We start from the raw sequence: 19,950 nt of genomic DNA on the forward strand, positions 1-19,950 counted from the left end.
ATCATGGACCCAAAAAAACCCAGATGTGATGTATACGTACACATACATACACCCAGTGGAATATTAGCCATAAAAATGAGTGAAATCTTGTCATTTGCAGTAGCATGGATGGACCTGGAAGGTATTATGCTCAGTGGAAAAAGTCAGACTGAGAGGGAAATATGGTATGTTTTAGCTTATATGTGAAATCTAAAAAATAAAGCAAATGAATAAATATAAAAAACAGAAACAGACTCACAGATACAGAGAATTGGTGGTTACCAGTGGGGAGAGGGCTGAGGGAGGAGGGGCAAGATAGGGGAAGGGAATTAAGAGGTACAGACTACTAGGTATAAAGTAAATAAGATATGAGGATGTAATGTGTGGCACAAGGAGTATAGCCAATGTTTTGCAGCAACTTTAAATGGATATAGTCTATAAAATTTATTGAATTATTGTGTTACACAGTTGAAAGTGAAAGTCGCTCAGTTGTGTCCGATTCTTTGAGAGTCCGTGGGATTCTCCAGGCCAGAATACTGGAGTTACCCTTTCCCTTCTCCAGGGGATCTTCCCAACCTGGGTATCAAACCCAGGTCTCCCTCATTGCAGGAGGATTCTTTACCAGCTGAGCCACAAGGGAAGTCCATTATACAGCTGAAACTAATGTAATATTGTAAAGAAACTATACTTCAGTTTGAAAAAGATTAGCTTTGTCTGTAAGTGGCAAAAAATTCAGGACAAGTAGAACAGGGGGCTTCATGAGGTTAGGGATCCATGTCCTGCTACTTTGCAAGCCTTTTCCTATTCTTTTCCAGAGTTGAAAGACAAAGGGTAATTAAAACACATAGAATTCGTAGTGGAAGTTTGCTAAGGTAAAATAAATCCCAGGAGAAATAGCCAAAAGAGTTGATGCAGTTGCCCCTGGGGAGCAGGAATTGCAAGTAGGGAGAGATGGATTAGAAGAGGGCTCTGTTTTATTGATGTTTTCTTCGTTATAGCCTTATAGTACTAATTGGCTTTTAAATTTATGACATGTTAAAGTTTGATGACAAGATTTTTAGAAAATTAGGGTTATTTCATATAATGATTGTCAAACTTTTTTCTAACTTAACAGTATATCTATCTTGAAGGTCTCCCTGGCAGTTCATGTAGGTCTGTGGCATCCTAAATTTTAATGTGTGCATAGAAGTTCATACTCTAGCTATACCAGTATTTCCTTAACTTCTTTTTCTAGACAACTATTATTTTCACTTTTTCTGTTACCTAAAATACTATAGTGATTATAGTATTACATATAGTATTTTATATACATATATAAAACATATTCTTAAAAGTGGAATTATTGCTAGGTCAAAGGCAGTTCACAGTAAAAGTTTTGACAGAAACTGCCAGATTTTCTTCCAAAATTTTGAGATCACTCTGATGACTGTGTGGGGGATAGATTGATGTAGAGCAAAATGGGCTGTGGGAAGACAGGTTTGGAGGCTGTTGCAATCATCCTGGCAAGAAATGATGCCCTTCAGACTGGGGTGGATATGGAGAAAGGTAGACTGATTCAAGAAACAAGAGTGGGTGGGAGAGCAGATGGAATTGTTAATGAAGCAGATGTGAGCAATGAACGAAAGGAAGGAGTCAGGATGATTCAGGTGGACCCGTGACATCAATTAAAGTTGTCATGTGAGATGAAACTTGCTTGCCATGACCAGATTAGATGAATTCATAAATGCTTTGCCACTCTGACATTTTATAACTTGGGGGTCCATGACAGCACCCTTATTTATAGACTGAATGAAGCGCATATTGAATACTTTTTCTTTTATAATTGTAGATGTATAACTTCAGTTGATGTTGTTACGGAGCAAACATTGAGTTTATCACTAAACGATACAGATTTTAATCTTCTGTAAATCGTTAGACTCCTTTTATTTTCCTTCTGTCTGCAGCAACACATCTGACCATGCACTACCTCCTTCCACCAGCTGTAGTCAAGAGTGATCTTTATAAAATCCAGTCTGTGATGACTCCCTTTGCTCCAGTTTCTTCATATTGAACAGAAATGCTGTGTCCACAGCTGATCCACTCACAGGGATCATTTCCAAGTGGTTCTGTCCAACTCCACTTTGGTCTGGGGGTGTCTGAGCCCCCATCCTCTTTCCGTTGGTCTCACAGGTGTTCAAGACTGGGGGGAAGTAGAGAGCCCTCAGGTGGGGAATCAGTGGAGCAAAGGGATGGATATTCTATACTAGAAGACTTTGCTGCCACTCCCTAGTATTGGAATAGGGAATCCTTTCTTCTTCTTTCAGCTGGTACTTCATCTCTCATTAAGCCTTGGCCACTCTGTTCCATATATTCCCTTCTGGTTTTGCAGTCATATCCAAGGGAATCTTTTTCAGGTTAAATCTTTGTTCCTGCTCTTCTCCCCTAGCTGAACAAAAAAGAAAAGACATAGAGATAACCATAGTTTATTACTTCTGAATATGGCTCTGCCACAGGTTGGCTTCCAAAGTGACCCTTGCCCACCTCTTCTCCCTCATCTCTGTGTTCCTCTCCCACATTGCTCATGCCGTACCATACGTCTTTCATTTCCCCAAATCCTAAGTCCACTTAGCTTCCATCCCAACCATGCCTAGACCTGACTATAGGCCCAGGCCTTCCTGGGCTTTCTGTAGGCACTCTTCCTGTGTGCTCACAGAACACTCTGTACTCGCCTTTGTTGTAGTATCAGTAGATATCACATCCTTATGGTGATAATTATTGGTCATTTTTAGATAGCTCCTAAGATCTTTGTTGGGCCTTCCTTGTGCTCAGCTGGTAAAGAATCTGCCTGCAACGCAGGAGACCTGGGTTTGATCCCTGGGTTGGGAAGATCCCCTGGAGAAGGGAAAGGCTACCCACTCCAGTATTCTGGCCTGGAGAATTCCATGAACTGTATAGTCCATGGGATTGAAAAGAGTCGGACATGATTGAGCGACTTTCACTTTCAAGATCTTTGTGGGCAGGGGCCATATCTGAATCACATTTATTCATATTTCCCCACTAGATCGCACAGTGCCTGTCATAGAAGGGCTCAGTAATTATTTGTTGAATGAATGAATATGTTTTTGGCACCAACCAATATTGAATTTATTGATTTTCATAAAGCCAATATTGATTTTTATTTAGCTCAAGGATAGAGGAAATAATACAGAAGAATAATATAGAGGAAAATTGTGATTTTGGAAGAGGCTACTTTAATTATAGTTGGAAGCCAGGTTGCAAAAGCCTCAAAAAAAAGAAAAAAGTGGTCAGCTCACAAAACAGTTCATTTGAGAAGTTTGATATTGGAGGGAAGTATTTATGTGCATAATATAGCTAGAGGCCCAGCAGGGTCTGCTAGGAGTTCTCTCTGGGTAGATTGTGGGAAGATGGATATCAGATGTTGGACAGACTAGAGAAATAGTTCAATGGGATGGACTTCATTATCATCATATAGTCACAGGTACTGGCAGAAACTACCATACCAGGGCAAACATACTGTTGGAGTTTTTGCTCTAAACTTCAATGACCATGTACCTTGTTCAACCAGCACAAGATTCTAGAAAGAGTAAGTGAAGAAAGGATAGCAGCATTCTTTCCCTCTTCTGACCCTCAGAGAAAGTAGAATTAATTTGTGTGAACTTATGGAAGATACTTTATCTTTTCTCTTTTCCTTCTCTTTTCTTAATTGTGAACCAAGAGTGAGTCCTATAGTTTACTGATTGGGTCTCAGAACCCTAACTGGGTTGTGCTCAGTTGCTTCAGTCGTGTCCAACTCTTTGCGACCCCACTGACCCATAGCCTGCCAGGCTCCTCTGTCCGTGGGATTTTCCTGGCAGGAATACTGGAGTGGGTTGCCGTTTCCTTCTCCAGGGGATCTTCACAACTCGGGGATCAAACCTGAGTCTCCGTGCCTCCTGCACGGCAGATGGATTCTTTACCACTGAGCCAGTAGCCAGCACTTTTTCTTGGGCTTCTCTTGCTTCACTGAGTGGTCCTCCCCTGACACCCTACTTCTCCCTCATCTGTTTCCAGGCACCCTGGGATATTTCTCCAGTCCAAAAACCTTCTTGCCTTTGGGGCTTTCCTCAAGCTTTGCCCAGAGATGCACTTTCACCCCCTGGCCTATGAGGGCCCAGCACAATGTCACCCTTTGGTGGCAGCCCTTCCTGGCAGTCTCCATGTTGTGATTAACCGTGCTGAGGGGCCTGCCCTGACAGCTGCTCTGTATTCCGCTTTTGAGATTTGCTATGCTGTGCTATGTTATACTAGGCCGAGGCCCCCCAGATACAAGGCGCTCGTTAACGTCCTGCTTCTTTTCTCTGCCTCTGCACACAGCTGGTGCTGCTAACATCCTCCCAGCCTGGCTTTGAGTGTGCCTATTTGCCTTCCCCGGAGTCGCAGAGTCTTTCGTCCTGAGCTGTAGTAGTGTTAGTCGCTAGTTGTGTCTGATTCTTTGGGACCCCACTGACTGTAGCAGGCCAGGCTCCTCTCTCCATGGGATTCTCCAGGCCATTCCCTTCTCCAGAGGATCTTCCCAACCCAGGGATTAAACCCAGGTCTCCTGCATTACACGTAGATTCCTTACCGTCTGAGCTACAGGGTTCTGCCCTGCCCTAATCGTGCTTGGGTTTTGTTCTCTAGGCTTTTGTGCCATTTCCTGCCACAGGAAAATTCTGTTATCTTGTCTATCACATTTCAATTTAAGAGAGACTTTGGGAAATGTTTTCAAATTCTCCAGATGTTCTTAATATTTACCACATAAAATATTCTACATGCTCAAAGAACCATGTTTTAATTTTCAGAGTATGTCTGTGTTTAGGAGTTCATTTAATCAGTAATAATGATTTTTAGTTTCCATTGAGACTGCATTGGTTAATATTTTTGAGGCACATGTTTTCAGATCAGATAACCTAAATTTTAAGTTTTCTTACTCCCTATCAGTATTTGTTTATGATAGAAAAGGAGAGCATTTTAGGCATTGTTTTCTGCTGGAAGATTTTCTCAGATTTACACTGGTTGAATACTTGGATTCACATAAAGTCTGATCTGCTGTGTTTTGAGCTCTCTAAGCAGTGGTGAAGTTAGAATGAGTGGTCTCTGACTGCTGTAGTTACTGACTGCATCCTCTGTGTGCCTTGGCGTTGTTATCTTCTTCCAACTGCAGCTGTTTCCTCTGACCCTATAAAAGTTTTTAAGATGTGTACTAATTTAAAGTTAAATAACACATAGATTTATTAGGCAGCATGTCTGTGCCCATTTTGTTTACCTTTTCATCCACCCAGTGATCCATTCGAGCTAAATGCCTTCAGTCTCTTGTTCTTGATTACATTTTACACTGGAAGTCAGTTTTTTTTTTTTTAAACACTTGAACTCTTTCAGTTTGTGGGAATGCTTTAGGAATTTTAAAAAGTAATTTTGTCTTTTTTTTGCATGATAGATGGAAGTAGTGATTTTTAACTTCACATTTAAAATTTTTGATTCCTTCTTTATGTCTTTGTTTTAAACATACAGTTCTTATTTTATGATAGGTCTATAATTTTTCTGTCTAGCCCTTTGAGGTATCCCCTGATAGCACCCATGCTAAATTGTTTCACTATGTGCTTTATAATTTCAGGTTGTATACTAATATTTTGTGGGGTTTTAATTATGGAAACCCCATGAGGCCTGGATTGAGGGCTTATGCTGGTATATTTTCATCTGTTTACTGAGTGATGAGACTTGTATTTTCAAATGATCAAAGTCAACTCTCCTGCATTGCTCAAGCTTCATAAAATCAGGGATTTTTTTGTTTACTAATGTTTTCTAAATTGTCTACTACAGTGCATGGCATATACTAGGTACTTTGCTTGTATTTTTATTTTTTTCTTTTTTCTTTTATTTGCTTGTATTTTTAATCCACTCTTTTATTGAGGAAGTAGTGACAGATTATTGTAGGTACTTTTAGGAACCACTGGGATTTTCTTTTGATTATTGGCCTATTTGTTCCGGTAACATACCTTTGACCCTGTGCTATGCAAAATGATAATTCTAATCCTATTAAGATGAGCATTTCCCTCCTTCCTGGGTCTATATTTGTTTTAGAAACTTTGCATTAGAGTTTGGCTCTCAGAGCCATCTTCAATTTCTTTTTCAGTAACCCTCAAATTTCTGTTTTTTGGAGATTAATAAGGCATATTCTGTATGCTTTTTAAAAATAAAATTAATCAGATTAATCTTCAAAGATAGAAAAACCCACCTTGTTCAAATGATATAGTTCAGTAGTAAGAATTCAGATAACCATCAAACACAAGGAATGATATAGGTGAGAAGCAGGAAAAATTAGCAAAAAGAAAAAAAATTTTTTAACTTAAAGACGTGTGATACAGTTTTCTAATTAATACGCTGACCATGGGTGGAGAAAACCCATCCATGTTGAAGGAGAGGATAACTGCATGGTTCATTTTTTTATTTTAGTGTAATACTCATTAAATTATTTCAAAAGGAAATGTAAATACTATTAGTTAGCAGGTCTTGTAATTATTTTTAAAAGAAGAAAATTTAAATGTTTGATATCGTGACATTACCAGTAAATTTAGTAGACTTCTTACTTATCTGGTGTGATACAAATTAGATAGAACTTGAATGTGAGCAGAAGAAATAAAATTGCCACTCATGTTAAAGTTATAAAGAGTTTGTTTTCAAAGACATATATATATTTTTTATGTTGTCTGTGTGTGATCATGTTGAACCACTGTCTGTGGTTGATGATGAAAGAATATGAATTTACCCACCAACTTGATATTGAGTTTCCTGGTTCTGCTGTGAAAGATCTTTACAAAAAGGGGAAATAAAGATAGGTCGTGTGACAATGATGACTAAACATTATTTTTTTTTGTTTTGCAGTTCCAATTCCTGGCAGATTTGATCGGCGAGTGTCAGGTATGTATTCTTTTTCATAACATACTACTAAAATGCTATTTTAAGATGGGATTATCTTAAATAAAAATAAGTTCATCTTTTTAATAAAAAGGTAAGTTGATAGCATTATAGAACATTATCAGAATTACCTATGATGCCTTTGTTCTGTTTCATTTTGTTTTAAATGTATATGTGCTTATTTTTAGATTACTATAGTAAGGTTGTCTCATTTATGTCATTGATATTTTTCCATGTTCATAATTATGGCTTCTAAAAACAACTTTTCGTATTACTATTTCTGGCATTCTAGATTATGCTTACCATTAATATTTTTTAAGGTTTATTTATTTTTATTTTTTGGCTGTGGTGGGTCTTTGTTGCTGCACATGGGCTTTCTCCAGTTGAGGCGAGGGGGCTACTCCGTGTTGTGGTGCATGGGCCTCTCCCTGTGGTGGTTTCTCTTGTGAGGCACAAGGCTCTAGGGCGCTCGGCCTTCAGTAGTGGCGGTTTGCAGGCTCTGGAGCCTGGGCTCGATAGTTGTGGAGCATGGGCTTGGCACGTGCGAGCTTCCGGGAGCAGAGGCTGAATCCATGTCTCCTGCATTGGCAGGCAGATCCTTAACCACTGAACCGCCGGGGAAGTCAGCCATTAACTTCTTGCTCGTGTTGTTGAGCCCCTTAAATTACTTCCTCGGTTGCAGCGCTGGGAGTAGCAGTCTCTGGTCAGAGACGGAGCATTGCTTTGGCTTCTTCTTTGCACTGCTTTCAAGAGACAGTCTAGAAAATAGGCTACAGGGAGAAAGATGCCCTGCAAGACCTGTTCTTCACCTCCGTCTCACTAATACAGGCGGTGCTGACTCCTTTCATTTATATTTTAAATATATTTTTATATTCTTGACTTACAAATGTACTCCTTTAATTTAGAAGTAAAATAGTGCCTCGGATTGTTTTATCTGGCATTCCTTTGATTATTAACAAAAAATGAGTATTTTCCAAATACAGGAGGTCTATTTTTATTTTTTTATATGCGACTAGTTTAATAATACATTTCCCATTTAACTGTTGTGATCTAGATTATTTAATTTTGCTCTTTTATTGACTTAAAAATTTTGATCTGTGACTGGTACCTTGAATACTTGCTGGCACACAGCAAGTACTCAGTAAATCTGTATTGACTATATACATCTCTCTTTATTTCATGATTGTTCTTAAGCTGAGAAGGTCCCCATTTTTTCATAGAACTGATAAATATGTTTTCTGAAAGTTTTTCTTATAATTAAAATGCTAAGCTTCTGGATATATCTACTTTATTTGGTCGTACAGTTGGGATGTTAATGGGTTTCAAAATTGCTATGCGAGTTATATGTGTCCTGTCATTCTTTCATATCCCCTTGTTTGGGAAAGTTTTTTGATTTTAAATTGTCCTGTGACCTAATATTTAGTAAGGCTCCAAATCCCTTTTCTAACAGTCCTTTTCTTTGAGAGAATCTGCTCATTTATGTTTTCAGAAAGTTTTTGCTAAGACTGTACACCAAAGTCTGTTGAAAGGAGATGGAAGAATGTGTTGTTTCCTATAAAAAGTCATTTACAGAGACAGGAATTCCCTGTGGTCCAGTGGTTAGGACTGAGCTGTCACTACAGGGGGCACTGGTTTAATCCCTGATTGGGGGTGAAAAGGGACTAAGATCCCTTATGCCTCGAGGTGCAGCTAAAAAAGAAAAAAAGAGTCATTTATGGAGAAGAAATAGAGTAGGAATTAAGGCTGGTATGAGACTTATGAGCTGCTATCTCCCATTTCTGTTCTTCCCTGCACCTCGTTTTATCCAAAGTTTTGTAATATTAGCTGTTGGCATCTGGGACAGGCCTGGGAAATGGAGAGTGCAGTGATGCCTCCTCCAGAGGTCACAGAGGGTCACAGATGAATTGCTGCGTAGGCTCTTTGTCAGTGTGTTCAGTCCTTGAACTCTGCAGAACACAGACAAGTGCTTGGTGTTATCCCTCACCCTTAGCTCCTACAGTCTTATTGAAAAGTTAAAACTTGTTAATATCACTCAAATGTTAAATGAAAATAAAGAATTCTTAACAGAACCAAAAATGATTATGCAGCAGAGAAAATAGCTGGTTAGCAAGAGCTAATGGTTTTTTGAATGCCGGCTATGTACTCAGTACACATTTTTAAGGTCTTCCTAAATGCCTGCCTTGTGTTGTTGAATATAATCCTTACACTAACACTATGAGTTACATGCTCTGATTACCCCATTATTCGGGTGGGGAAACTGGGGCAAAGCAGAGGTTACATAACTTGAAGCAGTCAAGGTGATAAAATGCCCAAAGATAGCTTAATGCCTAAGTACTAACCGTCCCATCCCCAAGTACCCATTCTTGTACCCGCTAGAACTCTTGCTCAGTCTTCAGCTACATCCCGTAAATTTCTTAGCCCATACTCTCAGTTCAGTCTTCATCATCATGATCTAGCTAAAGCGTGGCTTGCCCTCAAGCCTCACTTCTCTTTCCCTTTCCTTGTAACACTGATGGCAGATGTGTGGATGTGTCTATTGATCCGCGTTGCTTCTAGACCTCTCTCTCTTTTCCCTAGACCCCTCAGCCTCAAGCCTCACATTATATTCTCCCAGCCACCCCCTCCTTGTTTTAGTCCTCTAATAACTCCAGGTTCGTTCTCATTTCTACATAAAGAATCCTCTCAGCGTCTGGTCCTTCCATTCCTTGACCTCTTCTCCTCCAGGGTTGTGGTCTTCCACCTGCTTCAGCCACTCACTGCTGTGGTTGTGCTGTGGTAGGACCAGCGTCACAACCCCCCGTATTCTCGATCAGGTCACCCACCGCTGCCCGCTGTCTTCTACCAGCTCCTGTGCTGTCCTCCTCCAGCTCTCGCAACTCATTGATCTGTCTCCTTTTCGTTCTTTCTCAGTTCCTCTTTACTAACCTTAAATTTCTTGATCAGTGATTATAACCACTTCCCTCAGTTGTCTTTTCCTTTTTTATTTGCTTGGCTAAGCCACACTCTGGTTAAACCCATTCTCCACATATTCTGTGTCTGCACCGCATCTGTACTTGGTGGAGGAAAGACACGCAGCCCTGCTGACTGATCTTACCCTCAGTTCATGATCATTAACCTCTAGTACGCTCTTGGTGACCACAATCATACTGTTTCTATACTTCTTTCACTCTCTTGTTCTCTTAGGTAAGTCTTTCATACCTTCTTTCTCCCCAAACCTATAACACCTCCTCCCGCTCCTATTCCTAGCAGATAATCTTCTCAATTTAACTAAAGAAACAGAAATAATAGAAGAGAATTTCCATAGACTCCCACGTCTGTCCTTCCCCACCTGCCTGTGAGTCCATTTGTCCACCTGTACACTAGATCTCAACCCTTCATCCTTCCAGCAGTTACCTCTTCTTTATCCTGCATAATCTTCATCCTTCAGCTAGATTTTCTCAGCAGCATATCATTGGTGCTCCCTTCTTAAAATGAAACTTTTACAAATCACTCTTCCCTCTCCAGCTGCCACTCTTTCTCTCTGCCTATCTTTATAGCAAAACCTCTTGAAAGAGTGGTCCATACATGCTTCCCGTTCTCTTCTGTTCTCTCTTGAGCCCATTCTAGTCAGACTTTTGTTCCCATATCTCACCAAAGCTACCTTTGTGAACTGCTCACTCACATTCTTCAGACCCTCATGTGAAGGATACCTTCTCAGGCCTTAAGTAAGACCTATCTGAAATCCTTGCCCCTCCCCAGCACACAAACACAGCCTATCTCCCTACTTTATTTTCTCCTTAGTGCCCTTCCTCTTTTAACTTACTTATCCCATTTACCATCTAGTTCACTATGCAAGGGTATAAATGCCAGTCAGGCAGGGAATTTCATCTGTTTTGTTCACTGGTATATAGTTAACATTTGCAACAGTGTTGGTAAATATGGCCGGATCAGGAAGGATCGGGAAACAGGAAGAGAAATTATTGTAGGCAGAAAAAAAATCAAGAAGTGCTTCTTGGAGGGAGGCAGAAATTGCACTGGAAGTTGAAAAACATGGTTATTCTTGGGCTATAGTACCAAGAAGGGTGCATTCCAGGTAGAAGAATGTCTGAAGCCTTGAAGGAGGATAAACGGGACCCAGCTGCTCTGGCCATAGGAGAGGAGATGAAATTGGAGGAGCTTCTCTGGTGGACCAGTGGTTAAGACTCTGCTTCCACTGCAGAGAGCATGGGTTCAGTCCCTGGTCAGGGAAGATCTGCATGTGCCTGTGAGGTACAGCCAACGGAAAAAAAAAAAGTTAATAAAATGAACTGGAAAGAGAGTTAGGGAATGGACTCCTGATGTGATCCAAGGATCTCAGCTAAACTATTTGTGTGAATACATGTGCTTCTGTCAGACACTGCAGAAGAGAATTCAACACTCAGGATGTCTGACTGAATAATAACCTGGAAGGTAAAGCAGCAGAGGAGAGCTCGCAGTTGTTGAGTGTCTCCTGTGAGCCAGGCCTTGTATTTAAATGTCTCCTCATACTATTAACCCTTTAACATGGTTCTAGGATTGTTATGCCGTCATACCGTTGAAGAGACCAAGGACTGGGGACGTAGAGAAATACTGTGGAATGATGTATCCACCCTCAGACTGTAGTGTGCATAGCTTCAGAGATGAGGCCTTCCCCTCTTTGATGCTGCCTCTCCCCTACAAAGTATTGGAATTGAAAAACTGCAGCTTCCAAATCCTGCGTTCTAGCAGAACAGCCCCTCTACATCAAACAATGAATACATCAATTGGAAGACAATCCATAAATTCTTTAAAGGCAGATTTCTTGAATTTGTCCTAGATTAGCATTGACTGTCCTTGAGTTTGAAATATCAGTTTGATTCTGTTACTTTAAAAACTTGAAAAACCAAAAACCTTTCATTTTACAGATTACTGCTGTTTAAAAAGGCACCCAGTGGAAAAAAAAATAAAAAGGCACCCAGTCTGTAGTGTTTTGTTATGGCAACCCTAGCTCTCTCATATACCAGGCTGTATCAACTCTTCACGGGAACCAGCAGGACAGCGCAGGGCCTGACGCCAGTGACCAGGCCTGGTAGAAATGAAGGGGTTTTCTCTCACAAGTACATTTTAGTGATTCACATTTCTGGATGAAGAAAGCAGCCGTTAAAACCTAGAGGAGGAGGTTATGCTGGCTGATCTATTGTTCCTTTGTACAGTTCCCTGTTACTAACTAGTGACATCTGCTGGACAGTGGGGGCAACATTGACTCCCTCAAGTGAGGGGCTGTGCTGCTCTTTTAGCCTTTGTCTTCAGCAGGTCTTGAGCATCTCAGGACATTCAGTGTAGTTCTTGAGGCTGCAGAGAGGATCACACTGACGCTGGGACTCCCCAGGTAACTTTTACACTGAGATAAGCTTCCTGATATTTAGAGCCATAAGGGACAGCAATCACAGAGACCTAAGAATAGATTTTTATATAGAAAATGAGAAAAGTAATTTGGGATCAGGATCAGGAAGAAGTAGAGAGGTTGAGGTAAACAGAGGAAGAAGAAAAAGGAGCTGTCTGGTGTTCAAAAAGAAAAGCGAAAACATCCAAACCAATTAAAAAAAATAAAGATACACTGTTTTCCTACTAATGTCTGTGTGCTCAGTCATATCCAACTCTTTGCGACCCCATAGACTGTAGCCCACCAATTTCTCTGTCCACGGGATTTCCCGGGCAAGAATTCTGGAGTGGGTTGCTACTTCCTTCTCCATTTTTCACAAATAGGAAACATTAATGATTTTAATGAAAATAATTGCTTTTGTTTAAATCATAGTGCTGTGTCTTAAGACTTCAGGATGTAACATTTGTTGCCTCAGTTACATTAATGTCTAAAAATACAAAAATGAGCTAAGTGCTACAGTACTTTCCTCCAAAATCCGAAGAAGAGCAAGCCTGAAAATAAGCGAGCTCAATCCTGTCAGTCTCATCATTAAAAGACTTATTATTTTCAACTTTTTAAATGAAAAATTTCCATACATATGCAAAAGTAGAGAAAGTATAATAATCCCCATGTACCCATCTGTTTCCCAAATGAGGGTTTTTTAAATGCATTTTTCAAAGAAGACATTTTGAAATCCTGGACCAAGGAGTAACAGGGTAGATGGAATAAAGGTCAAGTATGAGAATATTTCTGAGGCAGATTTTGATGTATTCATTGGGTAACAGGTGGAAAGAAGGCAGTAATAGTGAGTTCCAAATTTCTAGGTTAGAAAACTGGGCTGACAATGACAGCATCAATCAAGAGCACGGAGAACCAAGAAGTTTGCAGTTCAACATAGTATCTGATGAGCTGCCTTCAAAACAGCTTCCTCAGCCCCCTACCCAAATACCTACGAAAATGTGAAAAGTGACAGCAGTAACATCTAAGAACTCAGGAAGGTGTCTGCCTTAATCTTTAGGACAGACCTAAGATGAACTTGTTTCCTTGTGGAAACAAGAACGGCTTGGTGAAAGATAAGGAATCATTGTATTCCATCCCTTACCTGGCTCAGCTCCAAAAGCCTGTGCTACCAGGGGTTGGGCAGTGCTCTATACAGAACATTACCTGATGCTGTTTTAGGGATTAGAATGATGTCTGTTCTCTTACTCCCTTCTCCCGAGTTTTTCTCCGTCTCTTTAAGGATCCTGGTTTCCTATTAGGCAGAGTATTAATGGCAGTGCAGCACAGAAGGCATGGCCCACACCTATAGGCTGGACAAGAAAGGGCGTCCTGTCTACAGGTCATGTGGGGAGTCACCGTTTCTCAGGTATTCCATTAGTTCAGAAAATCAGTGGGAAGGAGGAAGCTGGAGGACAGCTAGACCAGCACTGCAGGGAGTAAATGTCTCTAAGAAATCAGGGATTGAGAGTGGTATGTATCATCTCATCCCTTCATTGTAGATACATAGAGATTTTTAGCCATCATACAGAAGAATGGAGTGTAGGGTCAAGAACCAGTTATATTCCTTACCTGCTCACAAATAAGACGTAAACCCTAACAAACATTATAAGGCTTGTAAATGAACTTGGTGGATTAAGGATATAAGAAGAATGAAGATTAGAAGGGTCCACTACAGAATGCTAATTTGTCGTTTAGTTGCTCAGTCATGCCTGACTCTTTGCGACCCCATAGACTGCAGCACGACAGGCTTCCTTGTCCTTCACCATTTCCTAGAGTTTGTTCAGACTTATGTCCATTGATTTGGTGATACTGTCCAACCATATCTGTCCTCTGTTGTCCCCTTCTTCTGCCTTCAGTCTTTCCCAGCATCAGGGTCTTTTCTAGTGAGTCACATCACATCTTCACATCAGGTGGCCAAAGTATTGGACCTTCAGCTTCAGCATCAGTCCTCCCAATGAGTATTCAGGGTTGATTTCCTTTAGGATTGATTTGATTTGATCTTGCAGTCTGAGGGACTCCCAAGAGTCTTCTCCAACACCACAGTTCCAAAGCATTAATTCTTCGGCACTCAGCTTTCTTTATGGTCCAACTCTTACATCCGTACATGACTACTGGAAAAACCATAGCTTTTGGAAAAACCATAGCTTTGACTAGATGGACATTTGTCAGCAAAGTAATGTCTCTGCTTTTTAATATGCTGTCTAGGTTGGTCATAGCTCTTCTTCCAAGAAGCAAGCATCTTTTAATTTCATGGCTGCAGTCACCATCTGCAGTGATTTTGGAGCCCAAGAAAATAAAGTCTGTTGCTGTTTCCATGATTTATCCATCTATTTGCCATGAAGTGATGGGTCCAGATGCCATAATCTTAGTTTTTTAATGTTGAATTTTAAGCCAGCTTTTTCACTTCTCCTCTTTCACTTTTATCAAGAGGCTCTGTAGTTCCTCTTCACTTTTTGCCATAAGGGTAGTATCATCTGTATATCTGAGGTTATTGGTATTTCTGCCAGCAGTCTTGATTCCAGCTTTGCTCCATCCACCCCAGCATTTTGCATGATGTACTCTGCATATGTGTATAAGTTAAATAACCAGGGTGACAATATACAGCCTTGACATATCCTTTCCCAATTTGGAACCAGTCTGTTGTTCCATGTCCGGTTCTAACTGTTGCTTCTTGATCTGCATACAGATTTCTCAGGAGGCAGGTTCAGGTGGTCTGGTATTCCCATTTCTTTAAAAATTTTCCACAGTTTGTTGTGATCCACTCAGTCAAAGGCTTTGGCATAGTTGCATGAGAGGGCAAGAGAAGTAAAAATTTTAAGGGCAAAATCTGTAATACAAGACAGCCTTGAAGAGAGGACAGTTGTTGAAAGAGCTCGGATAGAGAAAAGAACCAAGATAATGGCAATTAAAGTTCCAGAAAACCAGAACAAATGAAACGTGATAATAGGAGTAGTTCAACGAGTTGGCATGTACTGCCTCCTTACCGTGTGCCCCGCGCTTGTTTACTTGAAACCTTACAACAGTCCTCAGAGGGGAATCGCTACTGTTGGCTCCAGTGTGCAGAAGAGAAGGTGGAGATTTGAAGTAAACCAAGCCAGGTCACACAGTTATTGCAAATAATTGAGGATTTTTTAGAAGAAAAACTTTTCCTTAGCTGTAATGACGTATACTAAAGCTCTTGTGAGGAAGGAACAGGTTTGTAGCTTTCTGGGTAATGCCAGTGATCACATCTAGACATTCCTGACAAAATAGTTTATGAGTACACTAACTTTTTTATTCATTACATAATTCATTGTGTCTACTATTGTCATCCCTAAGGGTAAGATTTTAAAAGCATGACTTGTATTGCATCTCCAATTCTAACTCATCTTGTGTTCTGTATTTGTATTAATATTCCCCTTTTTTCCAGTGAAAAACGAAGTATATATTTTTTTACTCACAACTGTAGTACACAGAGGAGTTTTGGAATTATTGTACCACTGCCGACATCAGTTCTTTTTTGTCATTGGATACATCCCACTGGTCAGATTATTATGCTCAGAAGCTACTTAAAATCACTCCCCTTTCCTTTTCTGTGGGTATGTTATCAACCTGATACGTGGTTAGATTCATTAGTTTCTCTTGGTTTCAATTTTCGGGTTCCTCTATCAAATTTATTGTTAAGACTATATAAAACATTTTAACAGGGCTTACATGTCAAAACTATGTAAAATTTTGTTCTCAGAGAAGTTTCATTCCTTTCCCTACCCTGTCCCTTTTTTGTTTCTGCCTACCTTCTAGGAAACAATTTTACTATTTTTTGGTTTATCCTTCTCTTGTTTCCTTTTGGAAAAATAAATACATTAAAAATTTTTATATGGGCTTTCCTGGTGGCTAAGCTGGTAAAGAATGCAGTGTGGGAGATCTGGGTTCGATCCCTGCGTTGGGAAGTATTCCCTGGAGAAGGGAAAGGCTACCCACTGCAGTGTTCTGGCCTGGAGAATTCCACAGACTCTATAGTGCATGGAGTTGCAAAGAGTTGGACACGACTGAGTGACTTTCACTTTCACTTTTGTGTGTGTGTGTGTGTGTGTATCTCTCTCATATGTGTGTGTGTGTGTGTATTCATACTTATTCCCTCTTCCCATCATTTTTAGCTCTCCTTCTTTCTCATGGAAGTCCTTCTTTATGGAAGGACAGTCTGCTACATATTAATAGTATATTCTTTACCTCCTTTTTTGCCTTTTTTCCCATAGAGCTGACTGTTAATTAGCCAAAGGGGGTCTTTCTCAATCTTTCTCATAGCTGAATTATTCAAATGCATACTTACATCATTTATGATATTCTGGTATTGTAAGCAATTGTTTAGTAAGCATTTTTTGGGGGGGTTAACATTTTTAAAATCTTTGAATTAGGAAAAAGACAAGTCCTGCAGCCCATTGGTGCAAACACAGATTACCTACAAAGAAAACCAAGTTGGCTTTAAATTATATAATATTGTATTTATAAGAGAGCCTGACAAATAGTAGTATATTCGTTTTGTTGAAATTCATTCTTTTAAGTCATTCTAATAAGGAGGTTGAGATATTTAGATTTTTTTGTGAGTACTCCAATTCCATATCCATATGTCTATACTGCGTGTATTGTACTTGGTGGTTTTCTGTTCCTGCTTCATAGCTCAGCAGAGACAGCACTTCCTTGCTTATCCTTGTCACTACCATAGAATTTAGTAGATGAGGTTTTTTATGGTTTCTCTCCTGTTTGGTCTACCAATCCCTGGATAGCTGACTATTCATCACTAACAAAATGCCTGGCATTACTAGGTACTTAGTATATTTGTTAATTGAAGGAAAGGGTTGCAAAGTTCATTATAGCTTTAGAAAACAGTGAACAAAAGGAAATTATGTTTACTTCCTATTTTCCAGTAAAATACACATTTGTTTTATTCATTTTTCTCTTTATTTTTTTTCTCTCCAACTTTAGTCTGTGCTGAGACCTATAACCCTGATGAGGAAGAGGAAGATACTGATCCAAGGGTAAGAACTGCAGCAAAGGGATTGGCTAGAATAATTTCAGTCCCCACTCACTCCCCTTTTCCTCTATACCAAGTCTAATTATGCTGATATTTAAAATGAATACAGATTAAAATCTCAGCAAGATACCATCTTTTATCTAACAGACTGACAAATTATTAAGAAGAATAGGAAGCAAGATTGGTTGAGGATATGGTAGGGGTGCCTAGCTGTAGCTATCAGCTTTACACTTAGTCAAGCCAACTGACTCAGCAGTTACCTGCAGGAGAATTCATGCCTATCAGTTGCATCCTTCCTAAGGATCCTTTCTAAGGAGGTTAATGCAGTATTATAATAGTGAAAGATGGAAGCAACATAAATGAACTAAAATAGGGGTTTCCAGGGGCTAAATTCTGGCACATTCAAATCAAGAAGATCTGAAGCCATTGGAAATGATGGTACAGGACTGGGTTTAATGACATGGAATGATGTAAATTTGAGGTACAGTTTATACAGCATTTTATAATAAAAAAATTTAAACATCTATCCATCTTCATACCTATTTACTTGTTTACTTATTTGTAAAAAGATTTATGCCTGGAAGGATACATCCCAGATTTTAATCCCAGTAGGGATTTTACATCCCAGTAGTTGTTGCAAGACTACAGTTGATTTGGGGGTTGCTTTTTCAAAAACTCAGATTTTTCAACTTTTATATAGTTAACAAGTTACTTTTATAAAAGCAAATTTGAACCATCTTTTTAAAAAGATTGATGTTTAAAGAAACTTTAATGATTTTTCAAATATGTCTTAAAGTGAGCAGACTAGAAAAGATTTCTGAACTATTCTAATAATAAAATGCTACCATTGTGTGAATATAATAGACATGTAGGTTTTTAAATTTTTCATTCTTGATGTTATAAAATTTTGAAAAGACTTTTAAAAGTTAAAACTTTTTCAACTATTTAATATTATAAATTGAATTTACTTAGCACTTTTGACATCTGTTATTTCTGGTCTAAATTAAGTGATGTAGATTTTTTAGGGTGAAGACAATACTTAGGATGGTGCTTAATAGGTTTTTCAGTTATAACAGCGATGCTGGGCAATAATTCTTTTTTTTTTTAAGTTTTTTAAAATTATTTTATTTTATTTTTTTACTTTACAATACTGTATTGGTTTTGCCATACATCAACATGAATCCACCATGGATGTACATAAGTTCCCACTCCTGAACCCCCCTCCCACCTCCCTCCCCATACCATCCCTCTGGGTTATCCCAGTGCACCAACCCCAAGCATCCTGCATCAAACCTAGACTGGCGATTCGTTTCTTATATGATATACATGTTTCAATGCCATTCTCCCAAATCATCCCGCCCTCTCCCTCTCCCACAGAGTCAAAAAATCTGTTCTGTACATCTGCGTCTTTTTTGCTATCTTGCATACAGGGTTAACATTACCATCTTTCTAAATTCCATATATATGTGTTAGTATACTGTATTGGTGTTTTTCTTTCTGGCTTACTTCACTCTAATCGGCTCCAGTTTCATCCACCTCATTAGAACTGATTCAAATGTATTCTTTTTGATGGCTGAGTAATACTCCATTGTGTATATGTACCACAGCTTTCTTATCCATTCATCTGCTGATGGACATCTAGGTTGCTTCCATGTCCTGGCTATTATAAACAGTGCTGTGATGAACATTGGGGTACATGTGTCTCTTTCAATTCTAGTTTCCTTGGTGTGTATGCCCAGTGGTGGTATTAGTTCAAAAAACATGTATTGACTATCTATAGTATTAGTGATAGTAGTAATAATTTTTGAGCACCTACTGAATGCCAGGTTCTATTTTAAACACTGCCTGTATCAGCTCATTTAATTCTATGGCAACTCTGATTTTGTAGGCACCACTATTATTACTGGTAATACTAAGTTTGTTGATGTTTGAACTCCAGCTTATATAGTGGTTGTTTACTTGCCATCTCCATTTAGATTTCAATAGACAGCTTACAGTGAGCTCCTGATGATTTCCACTGAGACATTCTTTTTCACTCACAGTCTTCCCCAGCTCATTAAATGGCACCTCCATCCTTCCTGTTGCTCAAGTCCACAATTTTAAGGTCACCCTCAGCTCCTCTTAATTTTTTATACCCACATTCAATTTTTCAGCAAATCCAATGGGCTTGGTCTTCAGAACATATCCAAGATTCCAGTACTTCTCAATACTTCCACGGCTACCACCTTGGTCTTAATCACCAGTTTAACACTAGGATAATCACAGACGCTTCCTGGCTTCTGCTCCTGTGTCCGTCAAGGCTGTTCTTCACTTAGGAACCAACTTGAGCCTTTAAAATCATCAGTCAGATCTCTTTCCTTCCTCAGTCAGAACCCTGAGATTGCCCCCAGGTCACTAGAGAAAAGTTCCAGTTCTATGGTTTACACTGCCCTCCACCTAACCCCCAAACCAGGTCTCTTCCTGATCTTTTCCCCTCGCTCTTTGTCACTCACACCTGTCTCCTGGTTTTTCTCAAACATGCTATTCACCCATCATATTGTTTCCACTTGCTGTTCCTTCTGCTGGAGGTCATCTCACAGAGATGTCCACATGACTCACTCCCTCAGGTGGTCCTCAGCTCCTTAGGATC

The 19,950-nt window shown here is 39.6% G+C and overlaps 1 protein-coding gene across 1 annotated transcript in view; it reads left to right on the forward strand.

The window, feature by feature from the left end:
- The window catches only part of PRKAR2A (protein kinase cAMP-dependent type II regulatory subunit alpha), a 65,695-nt gene that overhangs the window by 17,365 nt on the left and 28,380 nt on the right, over positions 1–19,950 (forward strand). The window contains exons 2-3 of the mRNA XM_015102438.4: positions 6,880–6,915; positions 17,273–17,325. Of these exons, the coding sequence (XP_014957924.2) occupies positions 6,880–6,915; positions 17,273–17,325 (89 nt within the window). The remainder of the gene's footprint in view (positions 1–6,879; positions 6,916–17,272; positions 17,326–19,950) is intronic.

The sequence above is a fragment of the Ovis aries genome, chromosome 19 (genome assembly GCF_016772045.2).
Source record: "Ovis aries strain OAR_USU_Benz2616 breed Rambouillet chromosome 19, ARS-UI_Ramb_v3.0, whole genome shotgun sequence".
Lineage (NCBI taxonomy): Eukaryota > Metazoa > Chordata > Mammalia > Artiodactyla > Bovidae > Ovis > Ovis aries.